The 19,967-nt window shown below is 51.9% G+C and overlaps 2 protein-coding genes across 2 annotated transcripts; both read left to right on the forward strand.

Moving 5' to 3' along the window:
- The first annotated feature begins 990 nt into the window (after positions 1-990).
- Positions 991-13,412, forward strand: C2 (complement C2). The gene is made up of 18 exons (XM_061196040.1): positions 991-1,068; positions 1,230-1,439; positions 2,690-2,875; positions 4,700-4,873; positions 4,954-5,052; positions 5,246-5,379; positions 6,489-6,627; positions 7,493-7,633; positions 8,455-8,544; positions 11,016-11,156; positions 11,270-11,364; positions 11,461-11,572; positions 11,690-11,855; positions 11,965-12,041; positions 12,183-12,274; positions 12,475-12,601; positions 12,772-12,821; positions 12,972-13,412. The coding sequence occupies exons 1-18, from the start codon at positions 1,023-1,025 to the stop codon at positions 13,146-13,148; spliced, it is 2,256 nt and encodes a 751-aa protein (XP_061052023.1). The 5' UTR covers positions 991-1,022; the 3' UTR covers positions 13,149-13,412.
- A 400-nt stretch (positions 13,413-13,812) lies between these two features.
- Positions 13,813-19,966, forward strand: CFB (complement factor B). Its single transcript, XM_061196041.1, has 18 exons — positions 13,813-14,024; positions 14,121-14,354; positions 14,783-14,968; positions 15,116-15,289; positions 15,510-15,611; positions 15,723-15,859; positions 16,164-16,302; positions 16,621-16,752; positions 17,032-17,133; positions 17,224-17,361; positions 17,873-17,970; positions 18,107-18,224; positions 18,444-18,597; positions 18,706-18,782; positions 18,989-19,101; positions 19,202-19,334; positions 19,415-19,464; positions 19,766-19,966. The coding sequence occupies exons 1-18, from the start codon at positions 13,961-13,963 to the stop codon at positions 19,910-19,912; spliced, it is 2,298 nt and encodes a 765-aa protein (XP_061052024.1). The 5' UTR covers positions 13,813-13,960; the 3' UTR covers positions 19,913-19,966.
- The last annotated feature ends 1 nt before the right edge of the window (position 19,967 follows it).

Raw genomic sequence — 19,967 nt, forward strand, 5'->3', positions numbered from 1 at the left:
CTCACTATCGCGGCCTCTCTTGTTGCGGAGCACAGGCTCCAGACGCGCAGGCTCAGTAGTTATGGCTCACGGGCTTAGTTGCTCCGCGGCATGTGGGATCTTCCCAGACCAGGGCTCGAACCCGTGTCCCCTGCATTGGCAGGCAGATTCTTAACCACTGCGCCACCAGGGAAGCCCTGTTTGACAAATATTAAAGAGACTTCTGTGGGATGGGGAGGCTAACACACTAGCTTAGAGTTTCTTTGCTTTCTGCATTTCATACAAAAGGCAAGTTGTGATTTAAAGGCACATCCCAAATCCAAAAATACTTTCATTCCTTTGAATAACCAACCCCAGATTTATTTATTTTATAAGTTGGGGATTTTATCTACTGGACTTCCCGTAAAAACATTCTCAATATTTTTCCAGTCTCTAAAACTAAATGTTGATTTCATTTTTCTCCCTAGATTCTCTCTGCGGAAGGACTGCAGGGAAGAAAAAGATGGTGAATCCTCCTAAGTATCAAGAATTTCTAAGAATTTCTAGTTTAATCCCTTGGGGGTTTATGTTCAAGAAGACAGTACTACTCTAGACTTAGAGGAAGTAAAATCCACTTGGGAAAACCCAAAAGAAAACTGAAACTTTACTTAAATAAAACGTTTTGCAATATCTCGGTTGGTTTGTGGGTTTGTGTGCTTTAGGCTCTTTATGTAAGAGCATGCGTGCACCTGTGTCTGTGAGGCGGTGGAAGTGGGGAGCAGTGTGCAGAGCCTGTGGTGCAGATCAGCTGACTCTATGGATGTGTCAGGATTAGGGAGACAGACCGAAAGTTTCACCCCCTCAGCTCAGTCCCCAGTCCCCGATTATTTTTTCTCCTAACGAGAGAACATCCCCCCTACCTTCTGCCACTCCCTAGTTTTCTTTCTCTGGCAGCAAATGAAGCAGCTGCTGAGCCAGCTCTGGTTTTCGGGAAGTCAGATGACCTTTTCCCTCTCCCGGCTCTCTGTGGCTCTCTGCCTCTCCGTGCCCCTAAGGCAGACACCATGGACCCACTGATGGCCGTCCTTTGCCTGCTGCCCCTGTACCCAGGTAGGAGCAGGGGAGGGGGGATGCAGGGGTCCTGTGGGGCAAGGCCAGTGCTACCCAGATTGAGTTTCCATGTGTGAAATGGACAGTCTCTTCTGCTTTCCTTTTCTTATCCATGCCTTCCTTCTTTTCTCCATTTCTGTGTCGTGTCCCCATGCCCACAGGCTTGGCTACGACCACTCCCTCCTGCCCTCAGAACGTGAATATCTCCAGGGGCACTTTCACCCTCAGCAACGGCTGGGCCCCTGGGAGTATCCTCACCTACTCCTGCCCCCTGGGCCTTTACCCATACCCGGTGGCGACAAGCCTATGCAAGAGTGACGGACGGTGGCATTTCCCGAGATCCACCCAGCGGACAAAGGCGGTCTGCAAACGTGAGGCTCCCCGCCAGCGGCCACCCCAGGACTTCTATTTAGTCTGCTCAGGGTGGGGCTTAATATGACTAGATGGGGTGGCAAAGCTTCTTTTCCACAGGGCTTTTCAAAATAGTGGGAAAATGTCAACTGCCCAATAACAAGACATTGGAGGCAGGCTCTGATGTAGATTGTGGGGTACCAAAGCCAGGGATGATTTTTTTTTAAATAAATTTATTTATTTATTTATTTTTGACTGAGTTGGGTCTTAGTTGCTGCACGCGGGCTTTCTCTAGTCGTGGCGAGCGGGGGCTGCTCTTCGTTGTGGTGCGCGGGCTTCTAACTGCGGTGGCTTGTTGCGGAGCATGGGCTCTAGGCGCATGGGCTTCAGTAGTTGTGGCACGCAGGCTCAGTAGTTGTAGCTCACGGGCTTTAGAGCACAGGCTCAGTAGTTGTGGTGCACGGGCTTAGTTGCTCTGCAGCATGTGGGATCTTCCCAGACCAGGGATGGAACACGTGTCCCCTGCATTGGCAGGCGAATTCTTTTTTTTTTTTAAATAAATTTATTTATTTATTTTTGGCTGCATTGGGTCTTAGTTGCTGCACGCGGGCTCTTCTCTAGTTGCAGCGAGCGGGGGCTACTCTTCTTTGTGGTGCGCGGGCTTCTCATTGCAGTGGCTTCTCTTGTGGCAGAGCACAGGCTATAGGCACACGGGCTTCAGTAGTTGTGGCTCGCGGGCTCCAGAGCACAGGCTCAGTAGTTGTGACGCATGGGCTTAGTTGCTCCGTGGTATGTGGGATCTTCCCGGACCAGGGCTTGAACCCGTGTCCCCTGCATTGGCAGGCGGATTCTCAGCCACTGTGCCACCAGGGAAGCCCAGGGATGATTTTTAGAATACTGAACAATTAACTGCACAGTACTGACCATTCTGGATGGATGCTGAATGGTCCTGGCATCCCCTGTTGTACCAGGAGTCACCCCTCTAGTTATCCACTCATGGGACATCTGAGGACCCCAGGGGAGGGGCTGGGGTGGACATGGCCCTCAGGGGGCTGAGAGAAGTGGCTGTTTCTCAATCTATTAGGTTCAACTGTGTGAAATTGCCAATATTCGACCAACTGCCAAAAGTAGCAATTTCACAGGCATCAACCTAATATTTTGACAACCAGCTGGCTCTTCCCATGCATCCAAGCTGAACTTCACCCAGTTGGTGTCCAGCCCAGGTGTTATCCCTCCATCCTTATATTCTCATGCCCTTCTCTCCCTTCAGCTGTTCGCTGTCCGGCCCCTGTTACCTTTGAGAACGGCGTATACACCCCACGGCTGGGGTCCCACCCTGTGGGCGGCAACCTGAGCTTCGAGTGTGAGGATGGCTTCACACTGCGGGGCTCGCCCGTGCGGCACTGTCGCCCCAATGGCATGTGGGATGGGGAGACAGCTGTGTGTGACAATGGCGGTGAGTGCCCTGACAGATGGCTGCATGGGGGCAGGGGTCTCCCAGGAGGCCTGGAGCCAGATATGTGTGCAGGGAGCCTCTGTGGGGACAGGGGCCTGGTGTTCTGGTGCCAAAATCATATTCCTAGATTTTGGTCAGTTGAGGTCTATAATCACACATCTCTGGCCTGTGGGGATCCTGGCTCAAGGAAGTTGGTGCTAAGCTTCAGATCCAACATAAAGGCTCCAAACACTCTGTCCAGCTTTTCCAAATGCCTCAAAGCTAGATTGGTATTTGGGCGCCCTGGGCTACTGTAGGGAAGATATGATGAAGGGAATCAAGTGTTGCGCTTAGGTGCCTTGCCTCGGGAGCAAGTTTGGGTTCCAAGCCCGGCTCTGATTTTGACAGCCTTTGGGCAGGTTATTTAACCTCTCTGTGCCTCAGTCTTCACATCTGTAAAATGGGGATGGTAAGAGTACTGACTGATGGGGTTGCCATGTGGATCAAGTGAGTTGCATCTGGAACAGCCCCTGGAATGTGCTAAGCGCCACATATACTTTTGTCATGGTCATTACTGCCCCTGTGAAAGATGGGGGGCTCTGCTTGACAGAAGTGGGGTTCCTGGGATTCCCTGGAGCCACATTTGCCTGTGGGCTTTGGAAGCTTCCTGGATCACAGTTCTAAATATATAATACAGAAGATTCAGAGTCCACGAGATGGCAGGACCATACCCTCACCTGGTGCCCAGCTGTTGGCTCCCTATTTACATCCTTGATTCTTTGACAATAGCCATTTATTCAAACATAAATATAATTCATTTGAAAATTGAGGTTTAAACTACCTAAAGCGTACAAATCTTAAGTATTCAGCTTGATGAACTTTTATACCCTCAAGTATCCTTTTACGTGTATCCACCCACGTAATCACCACCCAAGACCGAGGGTCCATTCTCTCAGGAGGTTCCTTCCTGTCCCCTCCCACAAGGTAACCACTCTTCGGACTTCTGTCTCCACAGATTCGTTTAGCTTATTCTTACACCTCATAGAAGTGGAATCATACAAAATGTGCTCTTTTGCATCTGTCTTCCTTTATTCAGCATTCTGCCTGTGAGATGTATCCATGTTTTCCTGTGTATCAGTAGTTTGTTATTTTTTATTGCTTTGTAGTTCCATGACATATTACAGTTTATCTATGCATTCTCCTGTTGATGGGCATTTGGGTTATTTCCAGTTTTTGGTTATTATAAGTAAAACTCTATGAACATCCTTATGTGTGATTGGGTGCACTAGACACTTATTTCTCTTGAGCATATTATCTAGGAGTGGAATTACTGGGTCACACGTTGGCATATGTTTTCTTTCAGAAGAGGCTGCAAACAGCTTCCTGATTGACACTCCAGCAATGTAACAGTTCTGGTTGTCTCACATCATCTCTGACACTTGGAATTACCCATCTTTTTAGTTTTAGCTGTTCTGGCGGGTGTGTAGTGATGTCTCATTGTTTGCAGATATTCTCTGTGGAGGGGTAGGGCTCCTTCCCTGAGGAAGCCAGCATCTTTCCTGAGGCTCTGGGACGGATACAGGCAGAGTCCCTGGGTTGGGATTGGTATGCTTTAGCTGGCAACTGGGCCACTGAGTTCTAAATCTTTTTCCCTACTTCAGGATTTCTATCCACACACCTGGGAAGCACAGCTGTGGTGTCTCCCAAGGGAGAGGCCAAGGGACCCGCAGAGGCTCTGAGGGTCTGTAGAGGAGGAAGAGCCTGGCGGGAGAGGGTGTGTGAGCAGCACCCAGAGGCTGAGGAGGCGGGTCCCTGCTCACCTCCATCTTCCTTTGTTCCTCACAGCCGGCCACTGCTCCAACCCGGGCATTGCCGTGGGTGCAGTGCGGACGGGGTCTCGCTTCGGCCTTGGGGACAAGGTCAGCTACCGCTGCTCCTCGAATCTGGTGCTGACGGGGTCTGCGGAGCGAGAATGCCAGGATGATGGGGTCTGGAGTGGGATGGAGCCCATCTGCCGCCGTGAGTAGCTGCTCTGACCCTCCTGAGACTCCTGGGCCCCCACCCTTAGCTCCAGCTGACCCCAGTGGCTCTCCCTACAGAGCCCTACTCTTACGACTTTCCCGAGGATGTGGCCCCGGCCCTGGGCACCTCCTTGTCCCACCTACTTGGAACTACCAATCCCACCCAGAAGAAGAAGGGTGAGTGCTTGAAGTGGGGGTGGCAGGGTGCTGGGTGGGAGCAGGGGAGGGGCAAGCTTCCGAGGGGCCAGGAGCCTCCGGTGGGCTCAGCGGGGCTGAGATGACTGGAGGGGAGGTAGAGGGGCCTGATTGCCTTGGCAAGAGAGTGGGTAGGAGGTGGAGTCTGAATCTTCCCCTTCCACATTTCTTCCAGAAAACGTGGGCCGCAAAATACAAATCCAGCGCTCCGGTCACCTGAACCTCTACATGCTCCTGGACGCATCTCAGAGTGTGAAGGAAGAGGACTTTGAAATCTTCAAGAAGAGCGCTTCCCACCTGGTGGACAGGGTCAGGAAATAGGAGCTCGCACATACCAGCAGCCTTCCTGCACTCACGGTCTCTGTCTCCTTCCCCTCCTCAGAATACCAATCACAGCCCACCTCCTCCAAGAAGTCTTCCCAGATTACACACATGCCATGCAGGAATCACGGATTTAATTTAGAGGATCCTATTTTTCATTCCACAAGCACTGTTGGGGTAGCTACTCTATGTCAGGCACTGTTCTGGGTGTGGGGGGACCCCAAAGATGAACGAGGCTGAGACCCCACTTTCCAGGAATTCATCATCTAGAACAGTGGTCTTCACAGAGGGGTACCCAAAATAATCCTCTGGCGTGTGGCAGGAAAATACTGGTATCCATGGTGAATGATTGTAATTTAACTTAAATTAAGACCTTAATATTTAATAATTTCCTTTTAAAATTTCAATATTTTCTATATGTTTTAAAATGTGTATAATATATTTAAATAGTGATACACTTTATAAGTATGAGTGTACTTTATAAATACATATACCTATATTGAGGTACGTGCTCAGAATGTTTCGACTGACGAGGTGCATGAACAGAAGAGTTTGGAAACACTTGGTTCAGATTCCTTGCCAGGACTTTGCTTGGTAGTTATGCTTTTCACAATAGTTTGTGTAGATATATGTTTTCCCTCCCAGCTACATTTGAAAGAAGGCAGCTTTTGTGCTCCTTAGTGTCTCTCTTAAGACGTAAAGTTAGGTAACTCACTAAGCCGTGAGGCTGCAAAACTCGACAGACAAGGGCCGATACGTTTGAATTCTACCTCCACCTCTTACCAGTGGTGTGATCTGGGGCAAGGTAACAAGCCTCAGCTTCCTCATCTATATAATAGGGACCATCACGACCCTTCACAGCATTGAGGTGAGGATTAAATGAAGAGTGAGCCAGTCAAAGAGAGGAGAGGACCAACAAGTGTCACCTTCCTGGCTTCTTCAAGCAACCGTTTCCCAGGAAGGGACTCTCCAAGGGCCTTGCATCTGTCAGACTCTGTCCAGGCTCTCTGCCTCCTCCAGGGCCTTTTGCTGGCTCCCTTACCAACTCCCCTTTGGTTTGGGAGCCTTTCACACTACCTCTCACTTGTCCTTCACAGATCTTCAGCTTTGAGATCAAGGTTAGTGTCGCCATCATCACTTTTGCATCAAAGCCCAAAGTTATCATGTCTGTCCTGGACAACAAATCCGGGGATGTGACTGAAGTGGCCTACAGTCTGGAAAACACCCACTATAAAGGTATGATGTCATCAAATGAAGGTGATGGAAGTGGGGGCATGGGATGAGCTCTCTGTGCCTGCAGAGATACTGGACAAGTTTGAGAGAGAGTGAGGCTTCTTGGTGGCACTCAAGTCCCAGGGCTCTGGGACTAAGGTTCCTTAGGTGGGGTGGCTTCCAAGTCAGGTTCATGGTCGGGGAGTCCCAGCTCCTACCAACTCCGGGCTTACTCGCACGTGCTACATGTCCAAATGCATCATGCAGGTCTTTGGCTCCTCCCTGAAGCCAGAACCACATGGTCTGGTTTTCATAGTCTCCTCATGTCATTAGGAAACTACCTGGGTGGTAGGTAGCAGATGGCTGAAACAACCCACTTTCTTTGGAAACCCCATCTTTGAATCTTGGGACTTTAGGATGGCCTTTAGTGGGGTTAAGCAATGAGCATTTCTAAAGGGAAAGGCTTTTAATGTCTGAACGGGCAATGATGCCAAATCTCTAACTGGATATCAAAAGTCTGTGTTTACTACCAAATGTAAAATAGATAGCTAGTGGGAAGCAGCCGCATAGCACAGGGAGATCAGCTCGGTGCTTTGTGACCACCTAGAGGGGTGGGATAGGGAGGGTGGGAGGGAGGGAGATGCAAGAGGGAAGAGATATGGGAACATATGTATATGTATAGCTGATTCACTTTGTTATAAAGCAGAAGCTAACACACCATTGTAAAGCAATTATACTTCAATAAAGATGTTTAAAAAAAAAAAAGTCTGTGTTTATCAAATCTATTGATAAATGCATTTCCAGTGTTTGGGGAAAATAGAGTGATTTCCTTCTCCCAGGTGGTAGGTGGGAAGTTTCTAAGAGAGTTTTTCGCCTTCACATATTCCAGACCATGAAAATGGAACCGGGACCAACATCTACGAGGCCCTAAATTGTGTCTATATCATGATGAATAACCAAATGCAACGGCTCAGTATGAACACGGCGGCCTGGCAGGAAATCCGACATGCCATCATCCTTCTGACAGATGGTAGGTATCGTCGTCTCTGTGAGTGAGTCTGGCATAGTAGAAGGAGCAGCAATGTGGGGTCAGAGACCTGCATTCTGGTTCTCTCCCTGCCACTTCGGGCCTTGGTTTCTTATTTATAAAGTAGAAATAGTGTCGATGATGACGGTAATGACAACCACAACAATTATTGATAATGGAAGCTGCCCTCCTTTCCGTACACAGTTTTGTTGTTGTTTATTTTTAAAAATTTTTTTGGCCGCGCCGCACGGCATGTGGGATCTTAGTTCCCTGACCAGGGATTGAACCCTCGCCCCCTGCAGTGGAAGCGTGGAGTCTTAACCACTGGTCTGCCAGGGAAGTCCCCTTACACAGTTTTTATGAAGAGCAATTTAAGTACTTTGTGTAAAAGTGCTTTATGATTATAAGTGTTAGTTATTGTTATTACCTGGGAGGTCACATAGAGGGAGCTGGATGGGGAGGCGTGGCTCTGGACCAGTGATGTCGAGGTCCACCGATGGAAGGGCAGACTGGCTAGTGGATCTGGGCTCTGCCATTTACCTCTTGATTTTGTCCAAATTACATGGCTCCTCTAGAAATCAGATTTCTTGTCTATAAAATGAGTAGACCCACACTTACTGGGGCTTCATGAGAATCAAATGAGATAAAGTGTAGGATGCCCCTGGCCCAGTGCCAAAGAACTTCAGTAAATAATGTATCTTGAAACTCGAGTAGGGAGTGTAGGTGTTGAGGTTCCCAGAATGAATGCTTCCCTTCTCCTCCAGGGCTGCGGGGAATCGTGATACATCACCCAGATGGACAATTCTTTTCCTTCCTTGTTCTAGGAAAGTCCAACATGGGTGGCTCTCCCAAGGTGGCTGTTGACAATATCAAGGAGGTCTTGAACATCAACCAGAAGAGGAAAGACTATCTGGGTGAGCCTCCGCCCCCACCCCATCTGTGCTGCCCTGCAGGGGGCCCAGGGCCCACAGCCAGGGGTTCTAGCATCTTGGCTGTATTTCTATCGAGACCCCAGGCTGTGTTGTTCTGTATGAAGGCAGCCGAGTTTCACACTGAAGAGTAGTCAAACTGCCCGTGGTTTCAAACTTGGGTTCATCTTTGATTGGCTGTGGCCATGGGTTGTTTCCTTACTTGTAAGGATACAGTACAAGGACCTACCCCACTGGCCGATAAGGGCAAATGCTCAAACATTGCCTGGCACAGACAAACACAGTGTGCAGTAGCGGCCACCACCATCGTCATCGTTGTCGTTTTCATTCACCATCTTATGTTCCACAAACCTCTCCAGGAAGAAAAGGTCTGGATTCCTTATAGGGACTGTTCCTGGCCTTTCTTCCCTTAGCAGTGCAGATAACTAAGCCTCTGGCAGTTGCAGTCTCTGAAAGAACAGTTCCTCTAATTCACACTAAACAAAAATTGCACTGACCTTTGACCAGAAAAGAACTTCAAAGAGAAATGCTCCAGATAAGGGAGGGCAGTTGGTTTTGAGGCCCCAAGTTTTACTTTACCCCTGGGTCCTCTCATTTCTGTTCATGCCACCCACTTCACCTGCCCCTTGGAGGTAAGCGTATTCCTCTTGAAAACCCTGGCCTAAGGAAGGCAAAACACAAACTCCACTCCCTAACTCCTTAGCATCACTGGGCCAGAGTTAAATGCTTGAACACACCTCATGAAAAAGAGGCAGGAACTGCAGGGAAATAGAGAAAACACGTGGGGCGTGATAACTGTCCAGTTCCCATCATAACTGCAAAAAAGGCCCATGAGGGGTACAAAGGGTGGGAGAAGACCAGACTCTGTGGTCCACCCCAGGGCAGTTCTGACTGGCACCCACGCTGGCTCAGAGGCTGGTGTGGATGGCTGTGTGGGCCCAGGTTCTCCTGCGGGAAGAGATGGCTCCAGGGCCCTCTCCTAGAGCCGACATTTTGCAGAGGAAGACCAGATCTGAAGTTTTGCTTCCATGCTACATCAGGAGTTCCTTTTATTCATTTAGTCATTTGAAAGTACTCACTGAGAGCCTCTCCTGGGCCAGGCATCACTCTAAGAATACAGCTGTAAACAAAACAGAGGAAAATGCCTGTTACATGGGGATGTCATTCTGGAAGGGGGCAATGTATTAGTTTCCTAGGGCTGTGGCAACAAATTATACAAATTTGGGTGGCTTGAAACAACAGATATTTATTCTCTCATGTTCGGGAGGACAGAAGTCCAAAATCAAGGTATCAGCAGGGCTATGCTCCCTCTGGAGGCTCTAGGGAAGACTCCTTCCTTACCATGTCCAGCTTCTGGTGGCCCCAGGCACTCCTTGGCTTGTTGTAGGATCACTCAATCTTTTCTTTTTTTTAAAATAAATTTATTTATTTTATTTATTTTTGGCTGCATTGGGTCTTCATTGCTGCGCGCGGGCTTTCTCTAGTTGCGGCGAACGGGGGCTGCTCTTCGTTGCGGTGCGCGGGCTTCTCATTGCGGTGGCTTCTCTTGTTGTGGAGCACGGGCTCTAGGCACACGGGCTCAGTAGTTGTGGCACACGGGCTTAGTTGCTCCGCAGCATGTGGGATCTTCCCAGACCAGGGCTCGAACCCATGTCCCTTGCATCGGTAGGCGGATTCTTAACCACAGCACCACCAGGGAAGTCCCGGATCACTCAATCTTTGCCTCTGTCTTCACATCACCTTCTTTCCTGAGTGTATCTCTGTGTTGTCACATGGTTCTCTCTCTCTCTGTGTTTGTGTCCAGATTCCTCTATTGTTATAAAGGCATCAGATTATCCGCCCCTCCCCACCCCTGCCTCCATCCAGTGTGACCTCATTTTAACTGATTATATCCACAAGGACACTATATCCAAATAAGGGCATATTCACAGGTCCTGGGGGTTAGGACTTGAACATATCTTTTGGGGAGACACAATTCTACCCACACTAGGCATTAAACAAAATAAATAAGGAAACCATATGGCATGGTAGATAGTGACACGTGCTAAGGTATAAAATGAAGCAGGGAAGGAATCGAAGTGTCTGGGGCATTGCAGTTTTACACAAGGAGGGCAGGGAAGACCTCCCTGAGATGGTGACATTTGAGTCAAAACTTAAAAAGGTAAGAAAGTGAGGGATGTAGAAGTCTGGGAGGAGGAGTGAACCAGGCAGAGACACAGTTCATGCAAAGGCCCTGAGGTGGGAGTGTGCCTGTCAATTTGAGGAACTTCAAGGAGGCCATGTGGCTGGAAGAGAGTGAAGGGGGAGGAGTGGTAGGGAATGAGGTAGGTAGTGGGGGGAGGGAGGGGGATCCCGCTCATGTAGGGCTTTGTAGGATGCAGCGAGTTCAAAATTACAGTCTTCTGTCACGGAGTAGCCCCTCAGCCACAAGATTCTGGTGATTTCCTCTCCATCAGACATCTATGCCATCGGCGTGGGCAACCTGGATGTGGACTGGAGAGAACTGAATGAGCTGGGGTCCAAGAAGGATGGCGAGAGGCACGCCTTCATTCTGAAGGACGTGAAGGCTCTGAGCCAGGTCTTTGAGCACATGCTGGGTGAGTGTGCTTCGCCCTCTCCAGAGCGCTGTGGCCAGTGTGGAGCCGGCCAAGGGCACCGCTCACAGTGTCCCTCCCCAGCCTCCTTCACCGTCTGCTCCTCACACCCACAGATGTCTCCCAGCTCATGGACACCATCTGTGGGGTAGGGAACATGTCTGCCAATGCCTCTGCCCAGGAGAGGACACCCTGGCATGTCACTATTAAGGTACCAGGAAGGAGGGATGGGGCTTGGATCCCAGAGGTGACAGCAGCCATGAGCCAGAGACACAGCAGTGCCTGAAGATCACCTGTTCCCCTGCAGCCCAAGAGCCAGGAGACCTGCCGAGGGGCCCTCATCTCGGACCAGTGGGTCCTGACAGCCGCTCACTGCTTCCGCAACGCCAAGGACCACTCCCTGTGGAGGGTCAGCGTGGGTAAGGAAGGGCCTGCACCCGCTTCCCGACCCTGTGGGCAGAGCTCCCACCTCTTGTCCCTAGCCTCTGGCTCCTTCAGCAGCCTTGGTCCAGCCTAATCTGCCACATTGTTTCCAGGGGATCCCAACTCCCAGTGGGGCAAAGAATTCCAAATTGAGAAGGCGGTGATCTCCTCGGGGTTCAATGTCTTTGCCAAGAAGAATCAGGGAATCCCGGAGTTCTATGGCGATGACATAGCTCTGCTAAAGCTGGCCCAGAAAGTGAAGATGTCCACCCATGCCAGGTGCCGGAGTCTGGGATGGGAGGGTGCCCTCTGGGTGAGAGTGCTCTGGGGAGCGCTGGAGAAGGGGACGCCAAGGATGGGCCTCTGTGACCCTTGTCCTTCTCCTCAGGCCTATCTGCCTTCCCTGCACGGTGGGGGCCAATCTGGCTCTGCGGAGACTTCCAGGCAGCACCTGCAGAGACCACGGTGAGCGCTGGGCTTAGGGTGCATGAAGAACTGGGATCAGGGCTTGGGGGTTGATGACGTGGGCTGTGCTGCAGTTCCCAAGTCGGGAGTCTGGATGCTGGGTAAAAGGACCAGCACTAACATCCTTTTCCTTGACTGTAGAGAGTGAACTTCTGAACAAATTGAGCATTCCTGCTCATTTCGTGGCTTTGAATGGGAACAAGCTGAACGTTAACCTCAAGACAGGGTCGGAGGTGAGGGTCTTGGGTCCAGTATGCTGTGGGGGGATGGGATCCCCCTGTGGCAACTCCCAGAACGTCTCTCTTCATCCCCTAGCTCTGACTGCTTTCTCCATCTGACTCCAAGTCACCCCTCCTCCAGGCCGAGCTGCACTGCCAGGTGTCCCCTGGGCCTGCTCACTCCATCCTTCTGTCTTATTCCACCCCTACTGCAGTGGACAAACTGTGTCAAGGTCGTCTCCCAAGACAAAACCACGTTCCCCAACTTGACAGACGTCAGAGAGGTGGTGACAGACCAGTTCCTATGCAGTGGGATGCAGGGGGATGACAATCCCTGCAAGGGTGAGCCCCCCACCCACTTCTCACCCCCAGTCCCCACCCTGGAGCCTGGACTCCTGAGGGGAAGGCCACCTGTGTCCCTCTGGCCGGCTTGCATGCCAGGACACCAGTGCACCGCCCTGATGCAGTGATGAGAGTCAGGATGACAGTCTCTTGTCCCTCCTTTCTGGCAGGAGAATCTGGGGGAGCAGTTTTCCTTGAGCGGAGATTCAGGTTTTTTCAGGTGAGGAGAGAGGGGGGAAGCTCGCAGGACTGGAGTTACATGATCTTGGCCTTGTGGAGGCATGAGGCAGGCCTTGGAAGGAACTAAGGAGGTTGGGGCTTGGGGCTGGGACTGGGGCAGCGTCCCCACCCCAACCTCTCCTTCTTCCAGGTGGGCCTGGTGAGCTGGGGTCTCTACAACCCCTGTGGCAGCTCTGATAAGAACTCCCGCAAAAGCGCGCCCCGTGGCAGGGTCCCACCACCACGAGATTTCCACATCAGTCTCTTCCGCCTGCAGCCCTGGCTGAGACAGCACCTGGAGGGCGTCCTGAACTTTTTGCCCCTCTGATCATGGCCACTGAGCCCTTTGCTGTCCCGCCAGGACCCGCCATCTCTCCCATCTCCTACCACCGAACGTCCACCCTCAGCCTCCATGACCCATCTGCATGCCTTGCTCTGAGCGCATCCCTGCTTCCAGGATCCCGAAGCAGCGGCACATCCACACTGGGGAACCCCTGGTTCTCCTGCCAGTGAGGACCCCACCCTCTGCTTTACTTACCTCACTCTCCTTCCACTTTCACAGGGAATTACCCGGTTATGAAATTAATAAAAATCAATGATTTCCACATCTGTCTGTGCCTCTGCCTGGGGGCTGGCCTGGGGGGAGAGAGAGGCCAGAATGATTCCAGGAACGGCAAGAAGGCAGGTCAGAGACCCTGCTGGACAAACAATGGCTGGACTCTGCTCCATAACAGAGTCAACAGGGGAGCCAGTGAGGGCCTTATATCTAGTCCCCAAGGGGGAGGTCTGGGCTTGTTGGGGAGGAACTGGAGCTGAGAGGAGGTGTTGACAGGAAGAGTCCTGGACCTTGGGCAGCAAAAGGTGGGGTTTTGCAGTTTCTGTTTCCTTGATTGGCAGCTCAGTGGGGCCCTCCCGCTTGGACATTCTGGGAAGTGATGTGGGTAGGGTGCGTGGCGCGAACAGCAGGTGCCAGAACACAGATTGCATAAAAGGCTGGAGGCTGTGGGGGCAGGGGAAGGGAGTGTGACCAGGCTCAGGTCTGGAGTTTCAGCTTGGACATCGAGCCAAGCAGACACGCAGCAGAAGCCAGGAGAGGCCATCCTGCCACCAGCCCCCGTTTCTCTCCTGTCTTCCGTCACCATGGGGAGCAATTGCAGCCCCCAACTCTGCCTGGTACCCTTGATCCTGGGCCTCTTGTCTGGAGGTAAGTGAGGTCACAGCTCCCCTCCCCCCACCCCTGCTGCCCCCAGGATCCGTCCTTGGCCTTGTGAGGCTGGGCTTCACCAGCCTTTCTCTTTAGGTGTGAGCATGACGCCATTGCCTGAGGTTGGGCCCCAAAGCCCCTGCTCTCTGGAGGGAGTAGAGATCAAAGGTGGCTCCTTCCAGCTTCTCAAGGCGGGCCAGTCACTGGAGTACTTGTGTCCTTCTGGCTTCTACCCATACCCTGTGCAGATTCGTACCTGCAGATCCACGGGATCCTGGAGCACCCTGCAGACCCAAGACAAAAAGATTGTCAAGAGGGCCGAATGCAAAGGTTGGAGGGCAGTGAGGATGGGCATGGGCCAGCGGAGGGACGAAGCAGGTGGTGGCCAAGGTCCAGACTTGGATAAGATTAGACTTGTGTGGAGACCAGGCAGGCTGACAAGTTGGGCTGAGCAAGGGTAGGAGATGAGCAAGGGCTGGAGGTGGGATGGAGGGAGAATGAAGGGGAGCTAACCTTTACTAAGCGTTTACCCCGTGTCAGGCAGCCCTGGCAGTTCAAAGAACACTCAGAAATGGGGAGGGGGTAGTGGCAGGATTCCTCATGGGTTGAGGTACCCTCCAGGGGTCAAGGGTAGTAGCTGATCCTGTAGGACCGAGAAGGCGCTGTTTCTCAGTGACGGGGTCCCTGAGACCAGGAGGGATATCCTAAAGGGCAGCCCTTCCGTCTCAGTAACTTCTACTTGTTCTCCTCCCCCAAAGCAATTCGCTGTCCCAGACCACAGGACTTTGAGAACGGGGAGTACTGGCCCCGGGCCCCCTACTACAATTTGAGTGACGAGATCTCTTTCCGCTGCTATGATGGTTACAATCTCCGGGGCTCTGCCAATCGCACCTGCCAAGTGACTGGTCGGTGGGATGGGGAAACGGCCATCTGTGATGATGGAGGTGAGAAGCATCCCCTTTTTCCACGACAGTACCTTCTTCCTGACCACCCTCAGCCTGAGGAACTGGCACCATAGCTCTTGTGCTCTACCTTGCCCTTCGGGCCTCAGGCTTTTTTGGCCCTTACCTCCATGTCTCATGCTTCTGCAGCGGGGTACTGCCTGAACCCGGGCATCCCCATTGGCACAAGGAAGGTGGGCAGCCAGTACCGCCTTGAAGACAGTGTCACCTACTATTGCAGCCGGGGACTCACTCTACGTGGCTCCCAGCGGCGAACATGTCAGGAAGGTGGCTCTTGGAGTGGAACGGAGCCTTCTTGCCAAGGTGACCCTTCATCTGTACCCTCACGTCAGATCCTGCTCTCCCATCCTCACATCCCCACACCAGAGCACTGCCTTCTCCCCCTACTGCAACCCAGCTCCTTCCTCACTTCTAAACCTCCCTGAAGAACTTCTGAGCCCTTCCCACCCTGGAAACCCACCATCTCTCGTCACTGTGTCCCTGACCCTCCCAGACATTTGACCTGCTTTCTGACTTCTCCCAGACTCCTTTATGTACGATACCCCTGCAGAGGTGGCCGAAGCCTTCCTGTCTTCCCTGACAGAGACCATAGAAGGAGTTGATGCTGAGGATGGGCACAGCCCAGGTTTGAAGACAGAGAGGGGAGGCAGGGCAGGGAATTGGGGGTGGGGGGAGGATGGAGAAGGGGCAGGAGAACCATGCATCCTGGAGCCTGAGTCTCTCTGGTGGCACCCAGGGGAACAACAGAAGAGGAGGATTATCCTGGACCCCTCGGGCTCCATGAACATCTACCTGGTGCTGGATGGATCAGACAGCATTGGGTCCCGCAACTTCACAGGGGCCAAGAATTGTCTCAGCAACTTCATTGAGAAGGTGGGGCCCCCTCCCCCTGAATGTGGGGACCCTGGATGGACCTCACTGCCCTGCCAGGACTAGCTTCCTGATGCTTCCAGCCCCTCTGAGCCACAGGGTCCCAGAAAATCTCCAGGTCCTATTCTGTCTTCTTTTCCTTTTACTTGAAGCAGTTCCTTGATCTTTAACCCAGACTCCTCCATGAACCCCAGGGTGATGAGTCAGTCCTTGAGTCCTTCCCTGTCTGTCCCAGTAAAGCTGCTGAATTCTCCCAGCCATATATTCTACTTTCAATGCCATGACCCCTTGCTCCCCTCACCCACAGGTGGCAAGTTATGGGGTGAGGCCAAAATATGGTCTAGTGACATATGCCACAGACCCCAAAGTTTTGATCAGAGTGTCTAACCCAAAGAGCAGCGATGCAGACTGGGTCACAGAGCAGCTCAACCAAATCAACTACGAAGGTCAGAGTCAGGGAAGGGAATGGTGGGAGGTTCACTTTGGGGTCAGAGAGGTCCGAAGTTTCAGGAGTGTTGTGGGGAAGGCATTGAGACAAGGAGGACTACTTTTTAATCCATGGATGGGCAGCAGGGTCATTGGAAAATGGGGGTTGGTGGGAACCCTTTGGAACTGAGATGGTCACTTTGTTGTCAAAGGGAAGTCAGTGGGGTGACAGTTAACTCAAAAAGTTGACAGATGTGGATCTCAGTTGCTGCTAGGCCTCTGGGGTCAAGGATGGCTTGGAAGTCCAGGTGAGGTGATGATTTCTTCCCTTTCCACAGACCACAAGTTGAAGGCAGGGACTAACACCAAGAAGGCTCTCCTGGAAGTATACAACATGATGAGCAGGGAAGTGAACAACCTCCCTGAAGCCTGGAACCGCACCCGCCATGTCATCATCCTCATGACTGACGGTCAGAGGGACCTTTCTCCTGCCTCTGACTCCCCACCCTCTACAACCAGCGTGTGGCCCTGAAGTCCACGTGTAACACTGGACTCATGGTTGGGGGCCTGAGTGCTGCTCTTCCTGTGAACCTTTATGAGGAGGGACCCTTCTCTCCACCAGCTCTCACGTCCATCTCCTCCCCACCCTGCTCACTCAGCCGTATATGTCACTCCTTCCAGCCAGTTTATCTTCCTTGACCCTCTTCCTTCCTTGTCTCCCACCTTCATGGTCCTGGTCTCTCCTGCAGGCTTGCACAACATGGGTGGGGATCCAGTCTCTGTCATTCACGATATCCGGGACTTGCTGGACATTGGTAGAAATCGCAAAAACCCCAGGGAGGATTATCTGGGTGAGTTTTATTGCCTAGGACTCAGCACCCCACTTTCTTAGCTCCTGCCCCCCAGAGCCTGGACCCTCACTCTCCCTTTTTCCCTCTCAGACATCTATGTGTTCGGGGTTGGGCCTCTGGTGGACCAAGACAACATCAATGCTTTGGCTTCCAAGAAGGATAAAGAGCAACACGTGTTCAAACTCAAGGACATAGATAACCTGGAGGATGTTTTCATACAAATGCTTGGTAGGAAGATATCAGAAGGGTATAAGGAGATGGTCAGGAAACTCAGCTCTCCCCAGACCCCTCAAGGTCACTCATTCTTCCACCCCTCCTGAAGCCCTGGCAGTCTGGAAGTCCTTTCTCATTCCTCCTTCTCTACCTCCATGTCACTATTCTTGCTTCCTGGTACTGCCCACTCCCTGATCTTAGAATCACAGAGTTCTGAATGATGCAGAGATCTTTCTTAAGTCCCTCGTTTTACAGATGTGGAAACTGGGGCCAAGAGAGGTCAAGGAATGGCAAGTTAGCAAGAGTTGGGCCTGAAAACATCCAGGTCTCTGATCTTTGTCCCCCGTTCTTTTCACGATACCACAGTGGTTCCCTGCCCTCAATGTAAGGAAACAAGTGCCCCTGCCTTCCCTTTCCTCCTATGGGCATCTGGTCCCCATAGACATGTAGGTGTCCCTCCCCAAAAGGCTGCTGCCATTTGGAAATGATGTGTCCCAGCTTTCAGTACAATCTCCTTTCTTGCCAGATGAAACCCGGACTCTGGGTCTTTGTGGCATGGTTTGGGAGCACAAGGAAGGTACTGACTATCACAAGCAACCATGGCAGGCCAAGATCTCAGTCACTGTGAGTGCAGTGTCCTGGTGGCGGGGACTTATGGGAGGGGAGGTCGGGGCGAAACGAAAGTCGGGGGAAGGGCAAAGTGTTCATAGATGGTGTTGTTTGTGAAAGCCAAGCTTTCCCTCTGCCGCTCTCTTCCCAGCGTCCTTTGAAGGGACATGAGAGCTGTATGGGTGCTGTGGTGTCTGAGTACTTTGTGCTGACAGCGGCACACTGTTTCACTGTGGATGACGAGAAACACTCAATCAAGGTCAGCATGGGTAAGGATGCAACCAATCAATCCGGAGCTTCAGCCATGCCCTCTGGGCAGTACCTCCCACTCTTCAAGAGCCCACACTCCACCTGACCTCAACGCAGCCCCTTCCCTTGCACGCTGGACCAGCTAGGGATGGGGAAGACTTGAGTTAGGGATGACATGGAGGCAGCAGACTGCCTACAGAGAAGTGGGTGGTCTAGAGGTACCCACTCTCCTACTTCAGGAGGGAAGAAGCAGGAGTGGGAGATAGAAGAAGTCCTATTTCACCCAAACTACGACCTCAATGCGAAAAAAGCAAAAGGTATTCCTGAATTTTATGACTATGATGTGGCCCTGATCAAGCTCAAGAAGAAGCTCAAGTATGATGAGACCATCAGGTGAGCCACGTGGGTTCCCAAAGAGAAAAGGCTGGGAGAGGTAGGGCTGGAAGACTGGGGCAGGTCCAGGGTTCACCATCCCTGAATTTCCCCGTCTCTCCTCAACAGGCCCATTTGTCTCCCCTGCACTGAGGGATCGAATCAAGCTTTGAGGCTTCCACAGTCAACCACGTGCCGGCAACAGAGTAAGACATATTCAGGGAGAGTAGCATAAGGGTGAGGTTCTGAGAGACAAGGGGGGCATGAGAGGGAGCTGCAGGAAGAGCAGGTGGTGCCCAGCCCAGTCTCTAGCTCACAGGAAGGGGTGGAGGAACATTTGTTGAGTGACAAAGGACAAGGACAATGGGGGAAGGGAGAGTGCTGAAATGACCCAGTCTGTCCATTTGTCCAGTGCAAGAGCTGCTCCCGGCAAAGGATATCAAAGCTCTGTTTGTGTCTGAGTTGTCTAAGGATCATAGGAAGACACTGACTCGGAAGGAGGTCTACATCAAGAATGGGGAAAAGGTGAGGAACGTGGGATCCTGAGGTCCTTTAAGCCCCAATTCTTCCTAAGCAAGCTTTGTTCATCACTCCTCTCCTGCGTGCATCCCCACCTCACCTACAGAAAACTGGCTGCGAGAGGGATGCTCTACATGCCACAGGCTATGACAAAGTCAAGGACGTCTCTGAGGTAGTCACCCCCAGGTTCCTTTGCACCGGAGGGGTGGCTCCCTATGCTGACCCCAACACTTGCAAAGGTGAGAGAAGGCTCTTTGGTTGTGATCTAAGTTGCTGAGGCCCAAGAGTCTTTTCCCCTACAGCTTCTCCCTCCCTGTAGGTGATTCTGGTGGTCCCCTGATTATTCACAAGAAGAGTCGCTTCATTCAAGTGAGTTTCCCCTTTCCTCTCTGTGGGGAGATGCCAAGTGGTCAGCATGGCCCCCAAAGCAGGAAAGCTCACTTCATGTGGCTGGAAAGGGGAGGGTGGAGCTTGCCTCACCTTTGGACTTCTCCTTGAACTGGCCAACTTAGGGCTGTGTGTCTAATCTGTGTGCCAGGGGAAAGGACTGAGCTGGGCCCCTAGTCTAATCCTCCCAGGTCAGCTCAGATGCAGCTGGGAGTAGCTGTGCTCCCTGGGATTAGGAAGGAATTCTACCAAATGGTTCCTGGGACCCCCTCGCCCTCTCCAGGTTGGTGTGATCAGCTGGGGCGTTGTGGATGTCTGCAAGCGGCAGCAACAGGTACCTGCTTATGCCCGAGACTTTCACATCAACCTCTACCAAGTGCTGCCCTGGCTCAAGGAAAAACTCCAAGATGAGGATCTGGGTTTTCTATAAGGGGTTTCCTGTTGGAAAGGGGCATGAGAGCAAATTAAAACAACTACGACAACAC

Source organism: Eubalaena glacialis, chromosome 7 (genome assembly GCF_028564815.1).
Source record: "Eubalaena glacialis isolate mEubGla1 chromosome 7, mEubGla1.1.hap2.+ XY, whole genome shotgun sequence".
Classification (NCBI taxonomy): Eukaryota; Metazoa; Chordata; class Mammalia; order Artiodactyla; family Balaenidae; genus Eubalaena; species Eubalaena glacialis.

Excerpts from the sequence above, each read along its gene's own strand:
- C2 (XM_061196040.1), top strand. The coding sequence starts at position 1,023 with ATGGACCCACTGATGGCCGTCCTTTGCCTGCTGCCCCTGTACCCAG. Across the intron at positions 11,157-11,269 it reads GGTCTTTGAGCACATGCTGG|ATGTCTCCCAGCTCATGGAC; the intron begins GTGAGTGTGCTT and ends TCACACCCACAG. Across the intron at positions 12,042-12,182 it reads CAGCACCTGCAGAGACCACG|AGAGTGAACTTCTGAACAAA; the intron begins GTGAGCGCTGGG and ends CCTTGACTGTAG.
- CFB (XM_061196041.1), top strand. The coding sequence starts at position 13,961 with ATGGGGAGCAATTGCAGCCCCCAACTCTGCCTGGTACCCTTGATCCTG. Across the intron at positions 14,355-14,782 it reads CAAGAGGGCCGAATGCAAAG|CAATTCGCTGTCCCAGACCA; the intron begins GTTGGAGGGCAG and ends CCTCCCCCAAAG. Across the intron at positions 15,612-15,722 it reads TGAGGATGGGCACAGCCCAG|GGGAACAACAGAAGAGGAGG; the intron begins GTTTGAAGACAG and ends GGTGGCACCCAG.